This window comes from Triturus cristatus, chromosome 8, assembly GCF_964204655.1.
Source record: "Triturus cristatus chromosome 8, aTriCri1.1, whole genome shotgun sequence".
Classification (NCBI taxonomy): Eukaryota; Metazoa; Chordata; class Amphibia; order Caudata; family Salamandridae; genus Triturus; species Triturus cristatus.
The window spans coordinates 1,528,392,115-1,528,416,433 of record NC_140591.1 but is presented as its reverse complement, the minus strand read 5'-3'; the positions used below and the strand labels follow the sequence as shown (position 1 = coordinate 1,528,416,433).

Sequence of the window (24,319 nt, the reverse complement as noted above, 5' to 3'; positions counted from 1 at the left end):
CGCCTTGTCAGGGGTAGTAAGCGCTATACAAATGCAATTACATTTACGTCCAATTCATTTAAGATCTGCAGGAATCCCTAGATAGAATCACTCTAATCTTGTCAATTGATTTAATGGGTCCCTGTGGCCAGAAAATAAAAAAGGATTTGACTAGGACTACATCTGGTTTCCGCTTTATTTATTCAACAAACATTTGTCCACTCAAGATGTAATAACGAACAAGTTACTTACTTTCGGTAACGCCTTATCTGGTAGAGACTCTTTCTAGCCATAGATTCCTTACCTTAGAACTATCCCCAGGCATCAGATTGGACCCAGAATTTTTGTGGGTAGTATCGCTGCGTGCCAGTAGGTGGCATCGTTTGACTCTGCGTGGTGTTGTTGGCTTCGAACATGACTTGCACAGTGCCTATATAGGTACAACCCCAGTACGCTGATGTCAGTTTCTTTTCACGACTTTCCACGGCAGGAGTGCAGAGCCATGAAAAACACTGACCACGGGTGCAGAAAACTAGGGCCCTAAAAGGGGAAAAACCCTGTCCCTGGAAGTCCTTTCACAGTGCGGGGAGGATGTGTGGGTCAGTAAGGAATCTGGGACTAGAAAGAGTCTCTATTAGATAATGTATTTCCGAAGGTAAGCATCTTGTTCATCTGATATTGACTTCTAGCCTAGGATTCCATTACTAATTTGTAAATATGTGTAGAGAAGCCCTCGGTGCTGCCTTGAAGATGTCCAGGACAGGAACTCCGTGTGCTAATTCAGTGGTGGTAGCCTTAGCTCTGCTGGAATGAGCATGCAAACCCTCAAAGGGTTGCTTCATAGCAGATTTTAATGCAGGAGCACGATCCGTCGGGAGATGGTCCGCTTCTGCACGGCCTTTCCCTTCTTTGCACCGACATACTGTTAAATGGTAGCGGCAGTTTCAGTCGATAACCTTTCAAGTATTTGCCCGGCGGTAATCGCCTCTCATACCACTCGATAATTTACCAATAAAAGAGGCAGGCGCCGGAGACTGGAAGGCAGGAAACCAAGTTTTATTCCGTCGGAGCAGAACACATCAGATCAGACAGCAAGGTATCGTCACGAGGTGCTCTAACTGCATCTCTGAGACCTGGTCTCTTATACACTGGTTTATTGCTTTATTACACATAGTACATTCTTGAGATTTCCTTGATGTATGGGGGAATATCCCCTGAAGCCCCGGTTCAGATCCGATCCCACACATAGATACAGTAGAAGTTCTCACCCCACCCACAGTAGGAGATGGCTATTGCGCAGCAGGGTATTCCGCCAATTCCTGGGGGTGTGTGTGACCGGTCGGGTCTCAGGGGGTAGGGGCTTTGATCTACTGTAATCCCTTTGATGTGGGGTGTTTCCCTTACAGTAGGGGCAATAAACTGCATCCGCAGGGCTAGGTGATGGCCTGGGACCAGTTCAGACAATGGGGTGCAGAGGAAGGGGGTTATCAAAGGAGAGGCATGACCATGTATGGGTTGTCGGTCGGAAGTGGTTCCGTAGCAGGGTCGCGCAGAAAGAGAGGGTTTATGGCCTGTATGAGAGAGCGGGGGTGGCCAGCGCGCGGGGGATGCTCGCAGCGCCAAGGGGACCGCGCTGGCGATTGACAATGAGCGGGGAGAGAGTGGGGTGCCTAAAATGGCGGCCGTGCATTCGCTGTGCGTGGCGCTGGGGAGAGGCAAGATGGCGCAGATAATGTTCAGTTTGCAAGCTAAATTTCCACAGTCCTCCCTTTTAACATATCTCGCCAGCTTGTCCGGCCAATATTCACCTTTGTTAGCCTTTCAGTTACAGTATCGTCAATGTTCGTCATACATTTAAAGATACAGAGTCTTTAGGGTAGGCAGGAGTAATCTGACACATTTGTACATTGTCTCATACAGTTTGATAAAGTAGGCGAGGAGGAAGTACATTCAAAGTTGCAGTATAGTCGTGTACATGGCTGGTGTTGTATGAATGTTACTATACAAAGTTACATTTTCTTAACTTCTCAGTGTACAGTCGGAAGTGATTGATGCAACATCATGAAAACTTGATAAGAAGATAGTTAATATAATAAGGTGGTTGGGAGAGGATTTTCAACTTTGACATGGGTTCTTCTTTCCAGTGTCCTTGTTTTATAAAGAGCTATCACTGGTAAGCTCTCATTGTTGTTCTTCTTTCGTTGGCACTGTTGAGCACCGGCGGTGGAGCTAAGGTCCAGCTCAAATCCGATTTCTCACGTGGCAGGGTGTGACCACTCACTGTTCTTTGATCACAGTCCTGTTCCTTAACACAGTTCACCACAGGTACTTTGAGACAGGGTGCCGGCCTTTTGTTCTTCGGTAGTAGGTCAAAGTCATAGTCCAAATGAAAGAGGAAGAGAGAATGGGGTGGCGTGGGATCGGATCAAAAATGCGGACCAAGGAGAGCAGAATCTTTCAGCACTGGGCCCATCAATCGGGCCCGACGGGTTGAGACTTCAGGCACGCTGGTCAGTGAGCAGGGGCCTCGATGTAGCCCTTCGCGCTTATCGTTCTGATAATGGTGTCTCTTCTCACACCCTTTTTGCTTCGTCGCTTCCCCCTTGGTCGATATCATAGATGCTTTATGATCCGCAGCCAGACTGTGCGTCACGTCCGACCCCTCTCTTCCGATGGCTGCAGGTTATCTTTGAATGGGTTATAAGAAACGAAAGTCTTAGAGATTTTGGCAGGGAAGACATTTACATACTTCATTCTCTCTCCCAACCACTGAGTAGTTGCGGAAATGCTCTTATCTGTTACTATATGATTGGTGTCTATTAACTCTGATGTTAATGTGCGTGTTACTGATCTATTAATTACTGCTGTGGTGCAGGGTTCTGTGGGTGTCCCTGTCCATCGTCTGGCCTTCTAGGTGTCAGTTTCTGCGCCCTATAATACAAGGTTTGGTAATACCCGTAAGTGCGAGGTGCTACGGTCATACGTTCACGAGTATCCTTTTCATACAGTAGGTGACCCTTTATCAGTTTAAAACAGGGCCATCAGCTGTTTCGTTCGGAATACTCTGAGACGGCTAGTATAGGGCTGGAGTTATCTTTGGGAGAACAGGGTGCTTTAGACATTCTATTTCGGGCTAATTGGTCAGGGGTAATTCTGGGCGGTGGAGATGGTGTCCTTTAAGAACAAAAACCACTGACATATAGTCCCCGTGTTGAGGGTCAGATTGGGAGACATCAGTCGTCTTACCTGTCCTTTCCTTCTCAGCCGATTAGGCTTAACGTTCGCAAAAAGGAGAGGTAGTAACGTGGTAAAGTATGGTCGTTTTTGTTTCTGTCAATTTGTTCGAACACCACCGTGTTCAGGCCAATTATACACTTACCAAAGAGGTGTATGTCGTTAATTTATTCAAGAAGAAAGAGGGCAAGAAAGAGCCTTTTGCGAGGGAGGGGGAGAGAGAGTGAGAGAGAGAGAGAGAGAGAGAGAGAGAGAGAGAGAGAGAGAGAGAGAGAGAGAGAGAGAGAGAGAGAGACGTGTGCATCAAGTAGGCTATTTCGGCATACATACGACACAAAACGAGAGAGAGAGATGGGTAAGATAATAGGCCACTTGGTGCACACACAACATGGAGTAGCATGGGTCTGTTCCATGTAAGAAAACACAAGCGGGGAAAAGACATAAATTCGGTGATCACGTACACACAAATGCCGGATAGGGTGTGACAGTACATGCATCAAGACGGAGACTCAGGGCTGCGTTGAGCACGGGGACCTCTCCTTTCCTGTCCTCTATTCCTATGCATGCTGCGTACCTTTAGTATTTTGTAGTTTATCTTATGGGTTGTCCGACCCTTTATTCTCCTCCCTTTGATCGGTGGACGAGCACTTCAATCATACAATGACGCTCTCTTCAAGTGACCCAAACATGAAATGCATACACATTCATATCGTATAATCGTAGTACACACGCACAATCATATCATACAGTTTTTCATGTTCCCAATGATGGTCTGTAATTTTACGCACTATCTCACAACGTTTGTCTATGTTTTCCCTGATGTTGAACTTGGTGCGGTCCATGTCCACTCCACTCTTCAGTCGGAACTTCGTCGTGACCTATAGAGGGGAAAATAAGAGGGGAGGGGAGGTGCAGTATTCAAAATACCCCAGCGCGCGCAGACACGAAAGGTTCTACCTACCATGTACCAGGCTAGCCGCAGGGGTGGGTAATACCACGGACCTATTATTCTTTAGTTCGAGGCAAAGATGCTCTAGTTCATTCATCTCCTAAATTCGGGTTCCCTGGTCGTGCATGTATTTCTCAATTGGTCGTGTATTATGGTGCAAGATACCATACCTTGCGTGCGACATATACCTTAAGTTATAGTTCGTTATTCATTTGACAATTCTTGGAAAAAGGGCAGGCGTGATGGGTATAAATTCCGTTAAACAAAAATATTTTAGGCAAATCGAGTCTGTATTATCTGTATGCTTTCGCTTAGGAGTGACAATCTTTTATTTAAAAGAGAAACCTTCAACAACCCAGATGATTAGTCATGACACTGATTCCGTAATTCCTTTTTAAGAAGCCCTTTATTTAAAACAATGTCAGTGTAGAAATACGGGCCTACAGCCGCTATAGGCCGGCCACGGTGTGAGAGGCGTCGAGCAACATGAGCAACACTAGATTAACATAAAAATCGGTTCCCCCCTCTCCCCCACCATCATGTGTGAAAGCATCGCATACATATATATATATATCTCTTTTTAACACAAATGTCACGTGACTGGAACGCCACAAGGAGTTGTAGGCCACTCCTACATCAGCGCCATCTTAGGGCGGGGTCGGGCCAGTGCACAGTCTAAGTCTTTCCATGAATTAGCAGTTGAACCAGAATTCCTTTCGGTAGTTCGAGAACTTTCGTTAGCGTCAACTTTGCGTCAGCATGGCGTCACTGCAACCTTGTAGCAATGCCATGGTTCGTTCTTAGGGCGGGGCGGCAGGCGGGTTCTTCCGCCGACGTTTTACTTTTTCACTGCACCAAGCGGAGGCAAGGTGGCCGTCGCCCGGGGGGCAAAAGAGCAATGGCGGTGGTTTTGTCCTTACCGGAAGTCCGCAGGAGTCGAATGTCAAATGACTCCAACCATTTCTGCAAGGCTGAGGGGAGCGTTCTGTCAAGGGTGGGGCCCATGCCCTAGCAAACAAGCTTTCGAGTCCAGAATTGTCTCACGGTGGGCCAGGCCTGGAACCGGAGGGGTCAACCGCCGGAGTTCAAGGGCAGCAGTAGCAGCAGCTCTTCGGTACGGCTATCGGAGAGGGGCCAACAGCAGCTACAGCGGCAGTTCAGATGGTATTGCCACCGGAGTGGGCCCCTGCTTACTTGGCTGCGGGGGCCCACTCCCCGCGTCGGGTGCTAGCGGCAGTCCTGGTGAACCCTGTGCTTGGGTGGTTGCCTGGCGGCCGCGTGCAGGGGTGCCGGCTCAGCCGAACGGCGAATGAAGTGGCAGGGCGCAACTCAGCTGGCTGACGTGTGAAAGATGCGGTTGGGGTGCCCTCATCTGCTGGCGAGCCTCCACCTGGGGAGGTGGGGGAGGCCCGTCCGCGTCGCCTCCCCCCGCCAGGGCACCCTCCGTTATTGAAGGAAGAAGTGAATGGGAAGATCCGCACAGCGTGCCAGGGTGAAATCCAGCAGGCCGATGAAAAAGATGGCTGGGTGCAGCTTAGCTGGCCGGCGAGTCAAAGACGGTTGGGTGCAGCTTAGCTGGCCGGTGAGTCAAAGACGGTTGGGTGCAGCTTAGCTGGCCGGTGAGTCAAAGACGGTTGGGGTGCCCGGCGAGCCTCCACCTGGGGAGGTGGGGGAGGTCCGTCCGCGTCGCCTCCCCCCGCCAGGGCATCAGCCCTTATTGAAGAAAGAAGAAAGAAGACGGGTAGGCCCGCACAGCATGGCGGGCTCCGCCTTGGTGTTGCCAGAACTTCGGCGCTTCGTATAGCCTCCGGCCTATTCGCACAATCGCCCGCCACTGATGTCAAGGGATTTTTGCATGGCTTTTATAGCCCAAAGTCAACTAAGAGGGACCGCCCAAAACAGGCCAATGTTGCAACTTCGAGGTAGGAGAGGCGAGGACGGTGTCACGTGGACGTAAATGCTTTGGGATGCAGGTCGCAGCAGACTGTCATGTAAATAGTTGTTTAAAACATGTTCTAACCTGTTCATTTTGCCGGAATGTTGTTATACTTATAAGTTATTAAAAATGTTTGACCATACTATTTTGCTGGAGCGTTGTACGTATCAGCGATCCAGTTAGCGTATTCGGAAAATGGCGTGGTTCGATTGCACGTGATCCTAATCAAGCGTGGTGACGTTGATGGTGGGTATCAACAAACTTCCTGTTGTGCCTATTGGGGTCCCTATTTTTGTTCAGTTCCAAAAGGACCGGGCACTGGGATTTCCAGTGTCCGAACCCTCTACAGAACGCACATTGATTCCCATCTAAGTCTCTCCGTCCGTTGTAGGGTGTAGGTGTATGGTCTCTAGGGGGTAGCTTTCTAGGGGCGGTTGGTTGGTAATTCTCTTTCGGGGGTTCCCTTCCCATGGTCACCCCTTGCAACTGTGCTATCATTACCCTCTCCTTTAATTCCTTTTTCTTCTTCTCTGACGCCCTATCATTCTCGTTCTTCTGGTTTTCGTAGTATTGGGCCATCTGGAGAATTGCTGCGGGTTTGGAGGCTGCCCAACTACTCTCGCTGGTCTGTAGTTTCTGGGAAACTTCTGGCGACAGACCCTTTACATAATTCTGGACAAAAAGGTGATGTCCGGTTGCGGTGGTCATGTCTTGGCCACTGTAATCGGAGAACACAGTCTCGAATCGGGAGAAGTATTCAGACACATCTTCCTGGGGTTTCTGGCGGCAAGCCGTCACTATCGACCAGTCTACCTTTCTTTCTGGGATTAGAGTCTTCAGCTTTTGTACAATCTTGTCTGGGAGCTCTAAGATGGCCTTCGGGGGTTTCTGTCCTGGTTCTCGCTGTTTATCTATGGTATCGAGTTGTACCCAGGTATATCCGAACGGCTCAGCGTGGTCAACTTTCCGGATTTGTTTCCACACATCAGCCGGCAGGCATAGCCCAAAGAACAAGTCGATATCTGCTAACGTCATTATCGTTGAGCCTAAGGCTGTACCCAATTCAGTGTAGAAGGCAGTCGGGTTCTTTCTCAAGTCGGGTAGAGTCTTTCTAAAGGTCAAGATATCTTGCCGGTCCCACGGCTGGTAGACCCAGTTATATACAACCCTTTCCTTCGCATCTTGGTGGTTGATGTCGTCGTGTGTTCCCTGACCCAGTAGGGGGCAGCTTCTTTAATGGGCATCATGGCATCGGACCTTCCTCCCTGGGGCTTAGTTGCTATGGGGGTTTCTGTTTTGGTGGTCTGTCCATGTTCTTTAAGGTGTCGGTAGACCTCGAGTGTACGAGTGAAGAGGTTCGCTACATCGCCCTCTCTTTCTTCCCCAATGTCTACCTTCCTATATAGGGCCGCTAAGCCTTCGGGACCTTTATCGTGGTACCTATCCTCATATGCATTCAGGGCGTGATAACAGAGCCGTACGACGAAGTGTCGTCTGCGGCTGTCGGCGTACGAGTTATACACATCTGTTATATACTCCTCACTTTCTTTTCGTTCCACCAGCGTCCCTACTATCTTGTCAATTCCTGCTCGTTCATCCTTAGTTAATCGATTCATTCTGGTGGACTCTTTCTTTCCTATCTCATGGTCGTCTAGCGTTGTAGTCGACGTTGGGTTCGGCACAAGAGGCTCAGCCGGCGCGGAGGCCGTGAGGGCCGAGGCCCCTGTACTGCTTTCGCTCGTGTTCGGGGGTTGTGGGTGTTGCACTATTGATTGGGAGGGTGCATACGGAGGGGGCATGTAAATGATCGGGGGACCTAACAGTAACTCGTCATTCGTTCGCTGCTTGGAGGACAACTCAGGGTAGAGCAAAGAAGGGGTCCTAACAGCGTACTGGCCTGAGGTTTCGGGCTCCTGTCTTAGTTTAGTTTCCCATCTCTCCTTTATGTCTTCTTCTAACTTTCTAGCGGCAAGGTGAGCTGCCTTTCGTAATTCCTTTTCTGCTTTTACTTCTTCCCTCTTTTTCCGTTGCGTCGCTTCTTTGCGCCACATGCCGATACTGTCAAGCATAGTAGGCGTCGTCTTATTGCTACGCAGAGCGATTTCTAGCGCTTCTATCTTATGGTCGTCGAAGGATCCCATCAGTGGCCACTGATTTTCGGGGTCCTTCTTGGTATATTTATGCCACAGCTTGCTGTAAGCTACGGCGACTAGTCCATATTTAGTGAACATGTCCTTATTAGGGGTGCCTTCCAGTGGAGCCGGGTGGTTCACCTCTAATAAGCGGTCCGGGCAGAACCAACTACCAATCAGTGGGGAGAAGATAGGCATGACGGGTTTCAACGGGGACAAAAGTCAGCACTACCTATCTTTTCACTGCTTGCAAAGACTAGACAGAATATCTCTATTCTTCGTTATTTGTAAACAGAGAATACCTCCAAAGAACCAATATCGAACAACTAGTGTTCGGACAATCAATCAATCAATCAATGGGGAGATAAAGATAGGCACGACGGGTTTCAACGGGGACAAAAGTCTGCGTTACCTACCCTTCACTATTTGCAAAGACTAGACAGAATATTCCTATTCTACGTTATTTGCAAACAGAGAATATCTAAAAAAAAACACTATTCTTCAAAACAATCAATGTTCGGACAATCAATCAATGGGGAGATAAAGATAGGCACGACGGGTTTCAACGGGGACAAAAGTCTGCGTTACCTACCCTTCACTATCTGCAAAGGGAGAGAGAGAGAGAGTATTTCTACTCCTACCCGTTTGTAGACAGCGAATATCTCAAAAAGAACAATCAATGAGCAATACTAGTATTTCCAAAGCTTCAAACAATCAATCAATTATTTCTCAATTTGTCGTGTATCACGACCTTACCCGGACCGCGTGGACAGTTTCTCGTCTTCCGCCTCCAGCGCCCGATCGTCCTCTACTCTCCGTATTTGCCGCGGCACTCCTGATGGTTCCCAGTCAGGACCGTAGATCACTCGAGAGAGGTCTGCTCGGAACCAGTGAAGTTCGGATGATCGGCTGCCAGACGAGGGTCTATTGGGCAGGAGCTCTCCCGATCGTTGCAGTCATTCACTCTGTCGTCGGGACCTCTCCCACTGGATCCACGTGTCGCTGATGGGCCCCACGTTTGGGACGCCAATTGTTAAATGGTAGCGGCAGTTTCAGTCGATAACCTTTCAAGTATTTGCCCGGCGGTAATCGCCTCTCATACCACTCGATAATTTACCAATAAAAGAGGCAGGCGCCGGAGACTGGAAGGCAGGAAACCAAGTTTTATTCCGTCGGAGCAGAACACATCAGATCAGACAGCAAGGTATCGTCACGAGGTGCTCTAACTGCATCTCTGAGACCTGGTCTCTTACACACTGGTTTATTGCTTTATTACACATAGTACATTCTTGAGATTTCCTTGATGTATGGGGGAATATCCCCTGCAGCCCCGGTTCAGATCCGATCCCACACATAGATACAGTAGAAGTTCTCACCCCACCCACAGTAGGAGATGGCTATTGCGCAGCAGGGTATTCCGCCAATTCCTGGGGGTGTGTGTGACCGGTCGGGTCTCAGGGGGTAGGGGCTTTGATCTACTGTAATCCCTTTGATGTGGGGAGTTTCCCTTACAGTAGGGGCAATAAACTGCATCCGCAGGGCTAGGTGATGGCCTGGGACCAGTTCAGACAAAGGGGTGCAGAGGAAGGGGGTTATCAAAGGAGAGGCATGACCATGTATGGGTTGTCGGTCGGAAGTGGTTCCGTAGCAGGGTCGCGCAGAAAGAGAGGGTTTATGGCCTGTATGAGAGAGCGGGGGTGGCCAGCGCGCGGGGGATGCTCGCAGCGCCAAGGGGACCGCGCTGGCGATTGACAATGAGCGGGGAGAGAGTGGGGTGCCTAAAATGGCGGCCGTGCATTCGCTGTGCGTGGCGCTGGGGAGAGGCAAGATGGCGCAGATAATGTTCAGTTTGCAAGCTAAATTTCCACAGTACCCCATTAAGAATTGGTTGACCACCCGGAACTCTTTTGTGAAGATACATTAACAATGCTCTTTTGGGTCCAGATGCTGGACACCTTAGGAAAGAAAATGTTTTCTTCCTCTAACCTGGCACTGTCATCCTTGAACTGTGCATGCTTTTTGGGCCATTACTCCCATGCCCTGTTTGATTTGGTTGTGCAGGTGGTGCCCATGGTACCGGAGGAGGCCCAAGCCATACTCTTACAAGCTATGTCTGATGGGAAAGATGCTGCGATGTTCACAATTTAATGTGGGCTGGACACAACCGACTCACTGGGTAGAGCGGTATCTCATTGGTGGCCTTACGGCGCCACGCCTTTCTGAGAACAACTAGCTTTTCCAGGGACGTCCAAACGTTGCTTATGGATATGCCCTTTGATGGCTCCTGTCTCTTCAGAGACCAGAAAGACTCAGCGCTGGAGTGTTTCAAGGATAGCAGAGCTACGGCCAGGTCCTTGGGCCTTTCCATGGTCCATTGTCAGTACCAGTCCACCTTTCGCTCCTTTTGTGGCCACGGAAGGGCCTTCCAGCTGCATCTTTACCAGCCAAGGTGGTACGGCAAGCAAGCTTCCCAGCCTCTAAGGACGCGGTACCAACAGACACCGTGGGTCAAGCAGCCAGATGTTGGGTCTGTCCACCTTCAAGCCCCTTCAGTTTTCTCTCTTACCATCATGGGCACCCAGTGAGAGGCAGGATATGCCCTAAACTGCCCCGTTAGAGGTCTATAATATCAGACCGCTGAGTTCTTCAGAATGTCCAAAGTGGCTACTCCCTCCCCTTCATGACTAACCCTCCACCCATGCCACCCACTTGCGACAGACTGGTGGAGGACCATTTCTCCTTGCTCCGCCAGGAAGTGATGGCTCACTTGGCCAAGGAAGCCATAGAGACGGTGCCAACAACAGAAGTAGGTCATGGTTGTTATTCCCACTTCTTTCTGATGCACATGAAGGACAGAGATCTTCGTCCTTTCCTAGACCTGCACTCTCTCAATTTCTTCCTCAAAAGGAGAAGTTCAAAATGCTCATGCTCGCTCAAGTCCTGCCTGCCCTGGACCCGGGGGAGACTGAATGGTAGCATTGGACTTGCAGGACGCATACTCCCACCTTCCCATCCTGCCTGCCCACAGGCATTACCTGCAGTTCAAAGTGGGCCATGAACACTTTCAGTTCACCATGTTTCTTTTGGCCTTACCAGCTCCCCTCGGGTGTTCACCAAGGTGATGGCGGTGGTTGCAGCTCATCTCCAGAGATCAAGGGCGCCAGTCTTTCCCCACTTCAATAACTGGCTGTTGAAGGCAGGCTCGCTACAGGCTGTCGTCTCCCCCTCCAGACTACGGGAGGCCTCCTGCATGCACTGAAGTGAACTATCAGAGTTCTAAAGTCACACGTGACTTCCTCTCAGATGCTCCCTTTCATCGGAGCTGTTCTGGACACTGTGCAGGTTTGGGACTATCCTCCCAGATGGCGAGTCCAGGATATTGAGGCTATGATACCGATGTTTCAGCCTCTATCCTGGATTTTGCTGTGACTGATTCCGATGTTGCTGGACCTCATGGCCTCCTGCATCCTACTTGTGACTCATGCCTGTTGGCATATGCGGGCTCTGAAGTGGGACGTGAAATTCCAGTGGGAGCAACATCAGGGAATTTCTCCAACATGGTCCAGATCTTGGAGGAAACTGCAAAAGATCTGCAGTGGAGGCTGCCGAACTGCAGCTGGATCAGCGGCAGACCCCTCTCCCTTCTCCAACCAAATATGACAGTGGTGACAGATACGTCACTTCTGGGATGGGGCAGCCATCTGGGAGAGGTGGAGATCTGAAAACTCTGGTCTCCAGCGGAATCAGGACTCCGCATCAACCTACTAGAGCTCCTGGTGATCCATACTGGCATCAGGACCGGCATCTGGGAAAGTTGAATCCTCGATACATCCGTCAATTCAAGGAGCCAGTAAAAACCTTTGGTGGCCCCTCTCGAATGTGTGGGGCCCGAAAGCGCAAGCAGTAACAGGGTGGGGTCACTCCAGCTCCTGGTCACTCTGGATGAAAACAGAGCCGGCCCAGGCGCAGGCTCAACTGTAGAGCCAGGCCTCGAATGACAACACTCCCTCATCTCGTCAGATGACTTAAATGAATGGGGTTCAGTTGAAGACCTCTTCAACTTCTCACTCTTCTTGCGCTGCGGGATTTACCCAAAGATGACTTGGAGTGTGACTATGATCTTAGGCTACGCAACTGATTACGGAATCTTCCACTTGACCGGGATCGAAACCATCACAGCGTCGCACGTCAGGCAGCCAGGGGCTTGAGGGAGCGCTCCCTCAAGGCCTTGGGGTGCATGGCCCAGCAGTTGGGGCACGTTGCGTCATGGTCAAGGCATTAGAGGCAAACGAGGTGCGCATCTGTCACAGACATCTGTCAATGACAGTAGCCACAGGGCTTGAAGCCAGTTTTCCTAGTTGACATCCTGCGACACCAGGAGAAAATTCTCATAAAACTTCGACAAAAAGGTCAGTCAAAAAGTGACTGAGGGTAGCTCTCTCCGGACCTGCACTGACTGGCGCAGAAAGAAAATTACTGACATCAGCACGCTGGGATGGTGACTATATAGACACCGCACACGTCACTTCCGGCACAGATGATGCCATGTGGAACAGAACGATGTCACCTACTGGCATGTAGGGGTACAGCTCACAAAATTTCCGGATCCAGTTTGACACATGGGGATAATTCTAAGGTAATGAATCTGCAGCTGTACGTCTCATTCTGGAGCAAATGTTCTCTAGCCTTGGAATTAATGTGGCAGCAAACTCTGTTTCCTGAAAATACAGTACATGGTTTGGGTTTCCTCCATTTGTACAATGCAAGGCTTTCATTTTACATGTAATATCCCTGAATTTACAGAGGTGAAAATGGGAGGAACAATCTTCGAGCTAGTGCCTGGGCTGCAGAAAACAGAGGTTAGAATCTCTGGGCAGTATTTGTAAGCGGTACATGGTGCACTACAGGGATTTTTTATTTTAATATATGCATTTCAAAAAAGAAACACGCATACCCCTTCTGCGAGGGTGCAGTTCAGAGAACGGGATCATGATACGGCCATTTGGTTTCAAGGTCACGAAGGATGCAGCAAGAAGCTCAAATAAACAGGGTCGTCTCTAGCTTCTGTAGTTTCAGCCCCTCGCTCTTCCTTTGGCCAGCAAACTGGGTTGGATTGAGGACCGAAAGCCTTTTTTCAAGTTCTGCAATCCTGCTGCTACATCATTTTCTGCAGTTATGGATTCAACACCCTTTGCCACATGAACAACCTTCTGTAGCACTTTTGAAGACTTAAAAAATGTTTCTAGCTCAAAAGCATCTAAAGATTCATTCAATTCAATTCAAAAGACCTTTATTCGAATTACTTAAATTCATAAAAGTACACACATAAAAACAATTCATTATTACAATATTACAAAATACAATTGCATAAAGATTAAAAAGAACTAAAGCAGCAATCTTTCAGGGGTTTTCCATCGTTTTACGTACACGTATTATTAGTCTTAAGAAGGTGCTAGTGCGAAAAGTCAATTCCTCCGTGTCCAGGGAGAGTAGCATTAGACGGGACTCCTCCAGGGAGAGGGGTCTTTGTTTTCTAAAATAAGGTGTTAAAAGCCAGTTGATATATTTTAAATAAAATTTACAGAAAGATTCTTGAAATATGGTGAAATACTATGACAGTAACCCTTTGTAAAGGTTAAAGTGTTACCTTGCAGGTGCTGATGTACCGTCTATTGCCGCAACACTTAGTCAACCCTGATGTATAATTTGGTCCTCATGCAGATGAATTCCCGTGGCCCTGTCTGTCCCTCATCTGTGGCTTTGATACCAAACGGATTGTGCACTGAAAAATCTTTATAACTATTTTATGGTGGACGACACTGGAACAGCGGCTTATGACAATGTTTCCCTTAACTGATTGTACATACCCAATATCAGGTTAGCCATCGACGCTGTGATAGAGTACTGCCTCTCCAGGAACTTAGCCATGAATATGGCTATACCAGCCACCATTGCAGACAGATTCACCTGAGCCAAGATCACCAGCAGCGAGACAGGATTCTTGAGGTTTTTCAGTAAAACCTTGGGGAAGACTAAAGGAAATAAACAGAACCAACATGAGCATATTATCTTTAAGAATATGTATTTGAAATGTATACAGGTACTCCAAGGAGAATATTTTAATTTCAAAATCTTGACTGCCCACCTTATTAAACAGCCGCTATTGACCATCTGAAGCGACACAGAGATAATCCATTGCTCCAATGCACCTGGCACACTCTACTGCAAGAGTCCCCAAGATGAACGCCATGGATATCACTGCGGCCCCACTGTTACCAAACCTCAAATATCGGCAGCAATCTGGGGATTACTAGGGGCGCCTTCATATTTGGACCTTGCATGCCGACTCCGGCCATGAAATTGACAGTTTGATGATTGCTCGGAGCCAACACCAGTAGTAACTATGGATTAACTGTTTTTTTACATATTCATTTCTATAATGCACTCAACACTTTCTATTGCATGAGTAACCAAGAGGATTTTTTTTTTTTTTAACGGCTAGAAAGGTCGACCTCGGACCTGGTGAACTGAGTTTGAGTTCGGTAATGACGCTCAACATCCTGGGATTCTGGCCAAATCACTTAATCTTCCGGTGCCCCACAAAATGAATGGGTTTGTCTGTAATGCAAATGTTGCTCATCTAAAGTGCTCTGATACCTTCGAGTTAGTGCTAAATAAAACTCCAAAATAAATTTAAAAAGATGTACGAATATCATTGCTGCACCACTGCTATTACACCTCGAACATGGGCTGCAACCTTGGGATAACTCGTGCGGCTTCGTCTGCTACCTTCATGTTGGCTCTGGCCATGAAAATGGCTGCTTAATGACTGCTCAGAACCAACAGTCATAGTAATTTTGGGCTGTTTTCCACAATACTCAAATATGAACGCTATGGGCACCAACTACAACAGACGTGCATAAGCCAAGAAATGTCTATTTTCTGCATTTTTTGACACTTTGCTTTCCTTTCTAATATCTACTCACATGCTAAGCATCTGTTTTATATATTGACCTCTATAATGCACTTGGCACTTTCTATTGCACGAGGCACCATGAGGAATGCTATGAAATTCATTGCTGCAACCTGTTACCATACTGCAAACCTTGGCAGCTACCCTGGGCTGGACGTCTTAACAGCATTATGGGCCCCCGGGCTAAGCAGTGCACTGGGCCGTGCCTGACAACCACCTCCCACGGCCCGGCCCCTCCCTGCACACGCTGGCTCAGAGCAAGCAGCTGAAAAAGAAAACGACATTCAAATACCGTTTTATTTTTCAGCTGCTGGCTCTGAGCCAGTGGTCTGTGCACAGATTAGCATAGGGCACTGTGCTCGTGGCCAGCGTGCCCATGCGTTAAGACGTCACTGACCCTGGGATAGCTCGTGATGACTCCCATCCATTCCGCACCCTTCATGTCGGCTCCGGCCACGGAAACGATGGTCGCTCATAGCCAACATCCATCCGTAACACCCTCGGGGAAATCACCCCCCTTTTTTTAAAAAAATGAATGCAATAAGGGTCGTTTAGGCCAATCTTAACTCCGTACAGGACATAAAGCCACTTTTGCACCTTGCACTGTTCCCGCACCCTTTGGCACTCTGCTGAACACTCCTTTATCCCCTTTCATGTTTAGTATCTGTTATACAAGTACTGCTTATCTTTCTTTGCGGTAAAGTCTCTGTTTACAAATTTTCGCTGGTTTTGTGTTCTTATCCACTTAATGATTGAAACTAATCCACCCCCCGGAGTTGAGGGTTTTGTCCGCTATTTTCATGTATTTTAATTGTGAATTAAGTCCTATTCCAAACTGCTGTTTGAATATAAGATATGAGGTGCTCATTTGGGAAGGTTTCAGTTAACTGAACAATATATATATATATATATATATATATATATATATATATATATATATATATATATATATATATATATATACACACACACACATTTTATAGCCCAAATAATGCCCTATTATACGTTTCTCCTCCAAGCTGCATCTAAAGCTGCATTTCATTTTTTAATACCCCAAAGAATGCGAACATTTAAAATAGCATTTATGAATTTGTGTGTCAAACACAGCCACGCACCAGAGAAATACTGCCAATATGAGAACAAAATTTGGTATCTGGTTAGCACTCCCAAAGTTGAATCTTTATGACTACTCACCCATGTTCCCAGTGGCATTTCGCATCCTGTTTGTGCAACTAACGATAGTGGAAAGCAAATGCTAAAAAAACACAAGCTAGATATGCGGAAGTACTAAACACCTACATATTGTCAAGAGTCCAGCGGATGGACTTTCTGCCAACACAGGGCATTATTCCATGTGCAAAAAAAAATAAACAAAACAAACAGGAAAATATGCTGCTGCACATTAGCACAATGCCTACTCGTGCACAGTGTCTGCGTTGTGCACTGTTGCGGATGTCTGTTGAACCCTCAAAATGCAAAAGTCTACACAATGATAGTCAGAAATCTACGAATGTAAACATAGGCATTTTCTTGCTCATCAGGCCCAGTGTCACATTGGGTGTGGGAATGATCTCTCTCCACTTTCCTTCTTCTCACCTGGTGAGACTTTGCCCTCAGGCAGCACTGACTTTTTATTGCAGGTGCATCTGACAGCCAGGGGATTTCCACAGAAGCAGATGGCAATACAAACCGGTCTAGCTTTTAGTTTCCTTTGCTTACCTTCTTTTCGCTTGTTTGTTTAACACCATTTGCTTGTTTAGTATGTTGCATAATGCACTCTTCTTCTCAGAAGTAATTCAGAAAGTAAAAGCATGGCATAACAATGCAAAAGTTGTGACAACTTCTTTGTGACCCCTATGGAATGTGATCTGTCTAGCTGCTCAGCCGTTCTTCTAACCATACATACAGCATGGCTCTGCCTTTGGCCGACAGGAATATAAGATTAATGTATTTATTTATTTTTGAGTTTTACACAGCTGAAGCTAGGCCCGAAGGTCTCAGAGAGCAATGCATAGTCAACGTCCTTTTCCTAACCCTCATATGTATGGAATGACAAACATAAAAAGAACTAAGCAGCTGGGGCCTTTATTTCAGACCTTTGTGTCAGGCATAATTGAAACGGATTATGGAAATGACAGACAAACTTTAGAATGAATAAATAAGAGATGGAGTCAAAATAGAAAATAATTAAATCGCTGACTAAGGAGACTTGCAGCAGGGGTGTGCACATTTTTGGTGCCCACAAGGGTCGCTGAAGGCAAATGGGAACTTCCACAACCCTGTCCTTGGGAAAGTTTACATTCATGGAGGAATATATGTCTTTATTCGCGAAAAAAGAACTCTGCATGGCTCTGCGTGTACTCCTCCGCGCAGTGGATTACAGGTAGGCCAGCAGATCTCCTGACTCCAAGGGTGTGGTGTTCCTTCTGTTCTAAAAAAAAACTCTCTGATGCCAGTGGACCCTTTGTTTGGATCCAGCAGTTCTTAATTTGTAAAATAATAAGTGACAGGCAGGGCCGGACTTGGAACCAAAACCGGCCCTGGCAAAGTGCTCGGCTGCCCTCCCGGGGGTTTGGGGGGTTGGCCGAGCTCTTTGCCAGGGCCGGTTTCGGCCGATTTTGTTACAGGGACGATATTGCAGCTATGCTGCAAAAACGTCCCTGTAACAAAATCGGCCCCCCCAGAGGCCCAAAACCGGCCCCCACCCTGGCGGCCTACCAGGGAAACGCCCGGTGCCCGCCACGGCCAGTCCAGCCCTGGTGACAGGGCCCTGACCAGTAGGCCACTGCAGCTAGCACCACCCATTTCCCCATCAGCGCTGACAATGACGGTACCGAAACAACTTCTAACCATCTCTCTCGCCTGCAAGGGCGACAGTTCAGGTTATTCCAGGTCCTCGAAGCTAAAGGAATGGCTGCGGAGGCAGGAATTAGGATTATTTAATGCATATTGTATTCATAAACAACCATTGTTCAGCCCATCTCTAATGTCGCTGGAAAAGATATTCTTAGTTGTAATATTCTTCTTTTATACATATTGATGTTGATCAATCGTTAAGTATATAGGGCACGTGACATGAAATGATGTTGTATTACGGATATCTTAGTCATCTCCTTAAGCCACCGTTTATTCTCCAGGAAGGCAAGACCGCTTTTCTTAAAGGCTTTTCTGGAGATCGTAGATAGCGAGGAGGGGGTATTAAAGAATGTTGGATGTCCCATATTGATAATAAATTCCTTAACATACGAGATCCATTGGATATTTTTTAATATAGTCCAACAAAATAGCTCTATTAAAGGCAGCTGCCTCAGAGGTCCATATATTGTGCCATAGTAATAATGGACTAATTTTAATTAGATCAGATATGTAAACCACATCTAGTTCCTTATGGCAAATATATGTAGATGTCGAGTTGGGGACCGCTAACAAATAACGCAGGAAATATTTTTCCTAAGCTTGAATTTCCCGGCAATCTGTGACTCCCCAGATGCCGGCCCCATATATGGCAGTTGATACACATTTGGACTTATAGATATCCATTAATACACGAACAGGCCTACCCCCCAGTTTGTTAGCAAACTGTTTTACGGCACCTAAAGCACGAGCAAATACAAGATTCCTTGAGCTGGCCACTGTTGCCCAGGTTCCCTTTTTATTAAAAACAATCCCCAGATATGAAAAAGTACTAGTTAGTCCTATCTTAGACTTTTCTATAAAAATGCTACAGGGAAGCTTTAACTTTGATGAGCAGCACATGGTAAACGTCTTCCCAATATTAATTTTTAGGCCCCTGGAACTCATAAAAAATGAGAAACTTGTTACCGCCTTTTGAAGGCCCACTTGGGTTCTAGCCATGATGACCGCATCATCCGCGTATAATAAAATGGGGGCCGCCGTGCCATCAATTTGGGGATAATCTAATTCTAACTTTGTTAAAAATCCCGCCACACCGTTTATATATAGATTAAAAAGAAAAGGTGCCAAAATGCAACCCTGATGGACGCCTTTCCTTATTGGGAATTTCTTAGCACTTTCTCCTCTTTTTCCAAAACGTACCTTTGCCCCCGCCCCTCTATATAACTCTTTAATAAAATTAAGGATATTTAGGTCAATTCCAAGACCAGTTAAGGTATCCCATAAAACCTCATGGCTCAGACAATCAAAAGCTGAACTGAGGTCAACAAAAGTCATGAAAAGGTTGCCCTTTTTTGCCACCGTATATTTGCCAATGATAATGGCTAAGTTAAGTCCTTGTTCAACGGTGCTCAGACCTGACTTAAAACCATACTGGAACTTAGAAAGAACATCATTATCCTCCGCCCATAATTGCAGTCTGTTTAAAATGATTCTGCCGGCCACTTTCATCAGAGAATCAAGTAGCGATATAGGTCTATAACATTTGGGATCATTACGATCTCCCTTTTTAAAAATAGGAACTACAATCGCTTCCTGCCAAGTGGGTGGAAATCCCTTTTCGTTAAAGCTATTTAACACATTTGTCAAAAGTGGGGCCCATAGGGAAATAGTATCCATGAATATATCTATAGGTATCCCATCGGGCCCTGAGGCTTTATTTTTTGAGCTTTCAAGTAGAGCTATTTCCACTTCAGAGACAGAAAAGAAAATCTCCAAAGGGAATAAAGCAAGAGAAAAGGGCTCACTAACAGCCTGCTGAATTTGGGAATTACAATTTGTAGTAAGCATAACATCTTTTTTATAGAGCTCAGTAAAATGGTCCACCCAGACTGATTCTTCAATGGCAAGCTCGATCAAATCGGATTTACTTCCAATGAAGAAAGGAGCATTCACAGCTCTCTCAAAGAGCTTTCCTTTACTAGTGTTATCCATGCATTCTTTTTTAACTCCGATTTCCGTTTATGTATTGAGTTTTTATAAGCTGCTCTGGCGGCTCTAATGTCTTGCGGGTTTTTCGGTATTTTTTTTTAAGGTTTGCTTTAAGTTAATATGGGCTTTAGTACACTCTGAGTTGAACCATCCCATTCCCTTTTGTCTCACCCCCTCCCGGAATGTTCCTGTCAATTTATTGCCAATATATGATGTAATCTTCTGAAAGGCATTAATGGTCATATCTGAATCAGGATGTTCCTCTAGGCAAGTCATAAGATTATTAAATTGATCCACTACCAAACTCTGCAAAAAATTTGTGGGGTCAACCTTATTCCATTTTATCGCATAACCATTTAGTTTCGTCAATGAAATAGCATGGCGATATAAATTTTCAGCTACATTATGTGCGGTTCTGATACTCGTCCCAAAGTTAAAAGTTGAGCTAATCGGAAAGTGGCCACTCATTGCGTTATCCAAAGTTCTAAGCGAAAGGACGTTATAATGATAACTAGTGGTAACCAATGTATAGTCTATTACAGACTGTAGTCCGCGCCCATTAAAGGTGGGTTGGAAGTTAACCTGAGGGTTACATAGTTCATTTACAAAGCCCAAATTCCAATCAAAAATTAAGCTGTTAAACAAATTTCCCAACACGGAGTGCTCGAAATGGGTGCATGGGTCACCAGTTAGGTTGACCATACCGCATGTGCCCAAGTTACTGTAAGGGCACAAGTGGCAATTAAAGTCACCCGTCAATATGATACACGTATCATTATGCTCTGAGCCTATCCCATTACGTAGTGAGTTATTTAAGTCTTCCAGCACTCTTTTCTGGTCTTCCTTTGGAATATTATTATACAGGTTAACTAGAATGATGTATCGATTTTCACCCACCTTTAAAGAAAGTAGCTGATAAAAATTTTGGCCCCCAATAGTCTGATACTTTATATCCAGGTTTACAGTGTTGGAAACATATATACAAAGCCCACCGGAACATCTACCCCTCCTTGGATGGATTGTGGCGGAGAAGTATGTGCGGTACCCTACAAGAGGAATTTCAACCTGTTCCCAGCACTCCTGAAAAAAAATAACGTCGTATTTTTCAATTAAATCACAGAAGATGGGGCGTGGCCAAGATGGCGGGGTGAGCGGACGCTTCCTCCCGTAGCTCCTCCGGCCCGGCCAAGCTAGAGCCTTTTTCTTATGCTTTTCTCCCCCCGCTGAGGCTCAGCGCGGGAGAGGAGCGTGGCGGAACATCAGGGGCACACATCGGTGCTGTTTTGGTCCGGATCGCCCCGGGGGAACCCCCCCAAAAGTTCGACCGAGATCAAGGCACGACGACGGCGAGCCCGAGGGGCGGAGCGCATTGGAGAGCTGTCCGGGCGCCTCGGCTGGGCCTGGTGCTGAAAGTTGCGATCTGGAGGGGATCTGGCCCGCCGGTCGACGGTGACTGAAGGAGCCTTGCGGGTAGGGGCCCGACGGTGTGGAAGGCTTGGGACGGGTGCCCCGGCACTCGGATTGGTGACGGCGACACCTCGCACTGCGGAGGCCCTGACCCCTAGCCGAGGTACAGCGGACTCTCTGATGGGGTTGGACCATCTGGGCCCCTGTGCGTGACAAACGGGGGCCGGTGGTGGAACTTATTTTACTGCGGGGTGCCTCGGGGGCCCCGGTGGTGTCGCCGGGCCTGGTCGTTTTGGCCTGCTCCGCCCGGCCGCCATTTTGTCCCCGAAGGAGCAGTGGTGGCAGCCTTCGCTGGAGTCCTGGCTGCGGGATGCAGGCGACCCCCGCTACTGCTGGGCTGACTACCGGAGGGATGTGCTGTTGGGACCCCTCCGCTGCGGCCCCCTTGGTTGTCTCACACTAGCTCTTGCGGCTGACGGTGACCGGACTGGGCCGCCATTTTGTCACCTGTGACGCAGCGACTTCACTCGTGGGGGATACCCAGGTCGAGTGCTGGCCGGCGGCTGAGCATCCCTGGGGCGCCTGGATCGGTGCCCGACTGCGGAGCTAGCGATGTCTGGAAAAGGAGGCCCGAAGAAAGGGGACCGTACCCTGCCGGACATGCTTGGCAGGGCCCAGCACTTGCGGGACAGGACGCAGCCCTCACCGGGGCCCTCCCGGGCTCCGGCGGATGTGACTGGAGGGGAGCCACCCGTCACGAGCGCCTTTATGGAGGAACTGTTTAGCTCCCTCAGGGAGGACTTCCAGACACTGAAGCGGGAGGTGGCCAGCGAGGTCCGAGAAGTGCGCAGGGAGGTGGAGGGCCTTGGTGAGCGTGTGGAAGCGGTGGAGACGGAGGGCCAACAGCGATCGGAGGAGATAGTCCACCTCCAGCAGGACGTTCTTCGCCTCCGGGAACAGTGTGTGGAGCTCCAGGCCCACTCTGAGGATCTTGAGAACAGATCTCGGAGGAACAACATTCGAGTGCGTGGTGTGCCGACTGCAGACGAGGGGTCCGATCTGGGGGGCTACCTGCGGGCCCTGTTTCGAGAGATCCTGGGGGAAGCTGCGGACTTTCCCATCAGCATTGACAGGGCGCATAGGGTTGGCCGGCAGCGCCAGTCATCGGCACCTCCACCGGACATTCTGGCCTTCCTGCCCGACTTTCCACTAAAGGAGCGCATCATGGCGGAGGCCCGCAGGAAACAGCCCCTGACTTTCCGGGATCGGCCGGTGGCGCTTTACCAGGACCTCTCTGCCATCACTCTGCAAAAGCGCAGGTCCTTTAGGATTGCCACTGACTTTCTGCGCGAGCACGAGACGCCGTACTCTTGGGGTCACCCCTTCCGCCTGATTTTTCGGTGGAACGGAGTGTTACACCAGCTACGCTCCTTGCAAGACATTTGTGGGGTTCTGGGGCTCACGGCGGCGGAGGAAGAGGGAGCTACGCCGTCGTGGAGGTCCTCGGAGAGACGGAACCGGCGGAGGTCATCGAGGCGGCGCTCAGCGACCAGTGTGGGGCGCCCGGACTCCCCTACCATCAGAGCGGACATGGCAGACGCCCTGAGGGCGGCGGCCGGGGACTCGACCGGCTCCTCTAGCGTGGCCTTGACGGCCTAATACACACTCCGGGGGGAGATGTCTTTAGCTTCTTTACTTGCTTGGCCCGGGGCGGGGGGGTTGGGGGGGAGCGGTTGGAGGTGAGTGGCTGGACGTCCACTTTGCTCTTTCCTACGGACTTGCCCGTTTTGGGGCTTGACTGAGACTATGGGGTGTTTGAGTTTGGGGGTGGCTAGTTGCCAGGGTTGTGTTTTGGGAGGGGGGGGGGGTTGTTTTGGGGTTGAGAAGGTCCTGTCCGATGTTGTCTATGCCCGCTTTGTTCTGGCTTGTCCTGCGCTGCGGCCTTGCGCGCCCCACCCGTTGATTCCCTGCCCATTGCATGGCGCTCCCGACCCCCGCGAGGAATGCCGGGCCTAAAGGTTGTGACCCTTAATGTTCAGGGTCTGAACAACCCGGTGAAGCGCAGAGCGATCCTGTCGTTGCTGGAGGGGACGCAGGCGGACATTTGCCTTTTGCAGGAGACACACTTATTGCCCCGAGATTGCCACAGGATGCGCTCTGCTAGGTTCCCTACCCAGTTCTTTTCCTCGGCAGCGAACAAGACGGCGGGGGTAGCTATTCTCCTAGCGAGCTCCTTTCGGGGGGAGGTGTTGCATAAGTGTGCTGAACAGAAGGGGAGGCTCCTTGCGTATCGCATGCGCCTGGGAGGCATAGCATTTACGGTCGGCTCCGTGTATAGCCCAAACGATCACCAAGAGCGCTTCCTAGATTCCGCGCTGGTGGATGTCACTGCTTCCCCCGACCGCCACGTTATCTTGGGGGGAGACCTCAACATTGTCTTTGACTCTATGATGGACAGATCGGCGCAGCGCTTCCCGCAGACGGGGGAACTGTCCCAGGCTGGGAGGACCCGGATTGCGGAAATGGGTTTGCACGACCTCTGGCGCTCCATGCACCCCACGGATAGGGACTACTCTTACTTCTCGCACGCACACCGCACCTACTCACGGCTGGACTACCTCCTGGTGAGTGGACCGATGCGTGCCGCTGCCACGGCGGCGGACATCGAGGTCCTGACCCTGTCTGACCACTCCCCAGTCACCGGCGTTTTCCAGTGGCCGGCGGCCTCCCCCTCTCGGGGGGTGTGGCGCCTCCGGGACACACTTCTACACAAAAAGTCGGTGGTGCAACGCATCGGGGAGGTCATACAGGACTATCTCACCCACAATAGCAATACTGACACCTCGCAGGCGACACAGTGGGCA

At 48.8% G+C, this 24,319-nt stretch overlaps 1 protein-coding gene across 3 annotated transcripts in view; it reads right to left on the bottom strand.

The window, feature by feature from the left end:
• Positions 1 to 24,319, bottom strand: part of LOC146806066 (solute carrier organic anion transporter family member 2B1-like) — a 456,740-nt gene that overhangs the window by 153,572 nt on the left and 278,849 nt on the right. For all 3 annotated transcript variants that reach the window (XM_085623369.1, XM_085623367.1, XM_085623368.1), the window contains one exon: positions 14,098 to 14,262. In XM_085623369.1, coding sequence (XP_085479495.1) covers positions 14,098 to 14,262 — 165 coding nt within the window. The remainder of the gene's footprint in view (positions 1 to 14,097; positions 14,263 to 24,319) is intronic.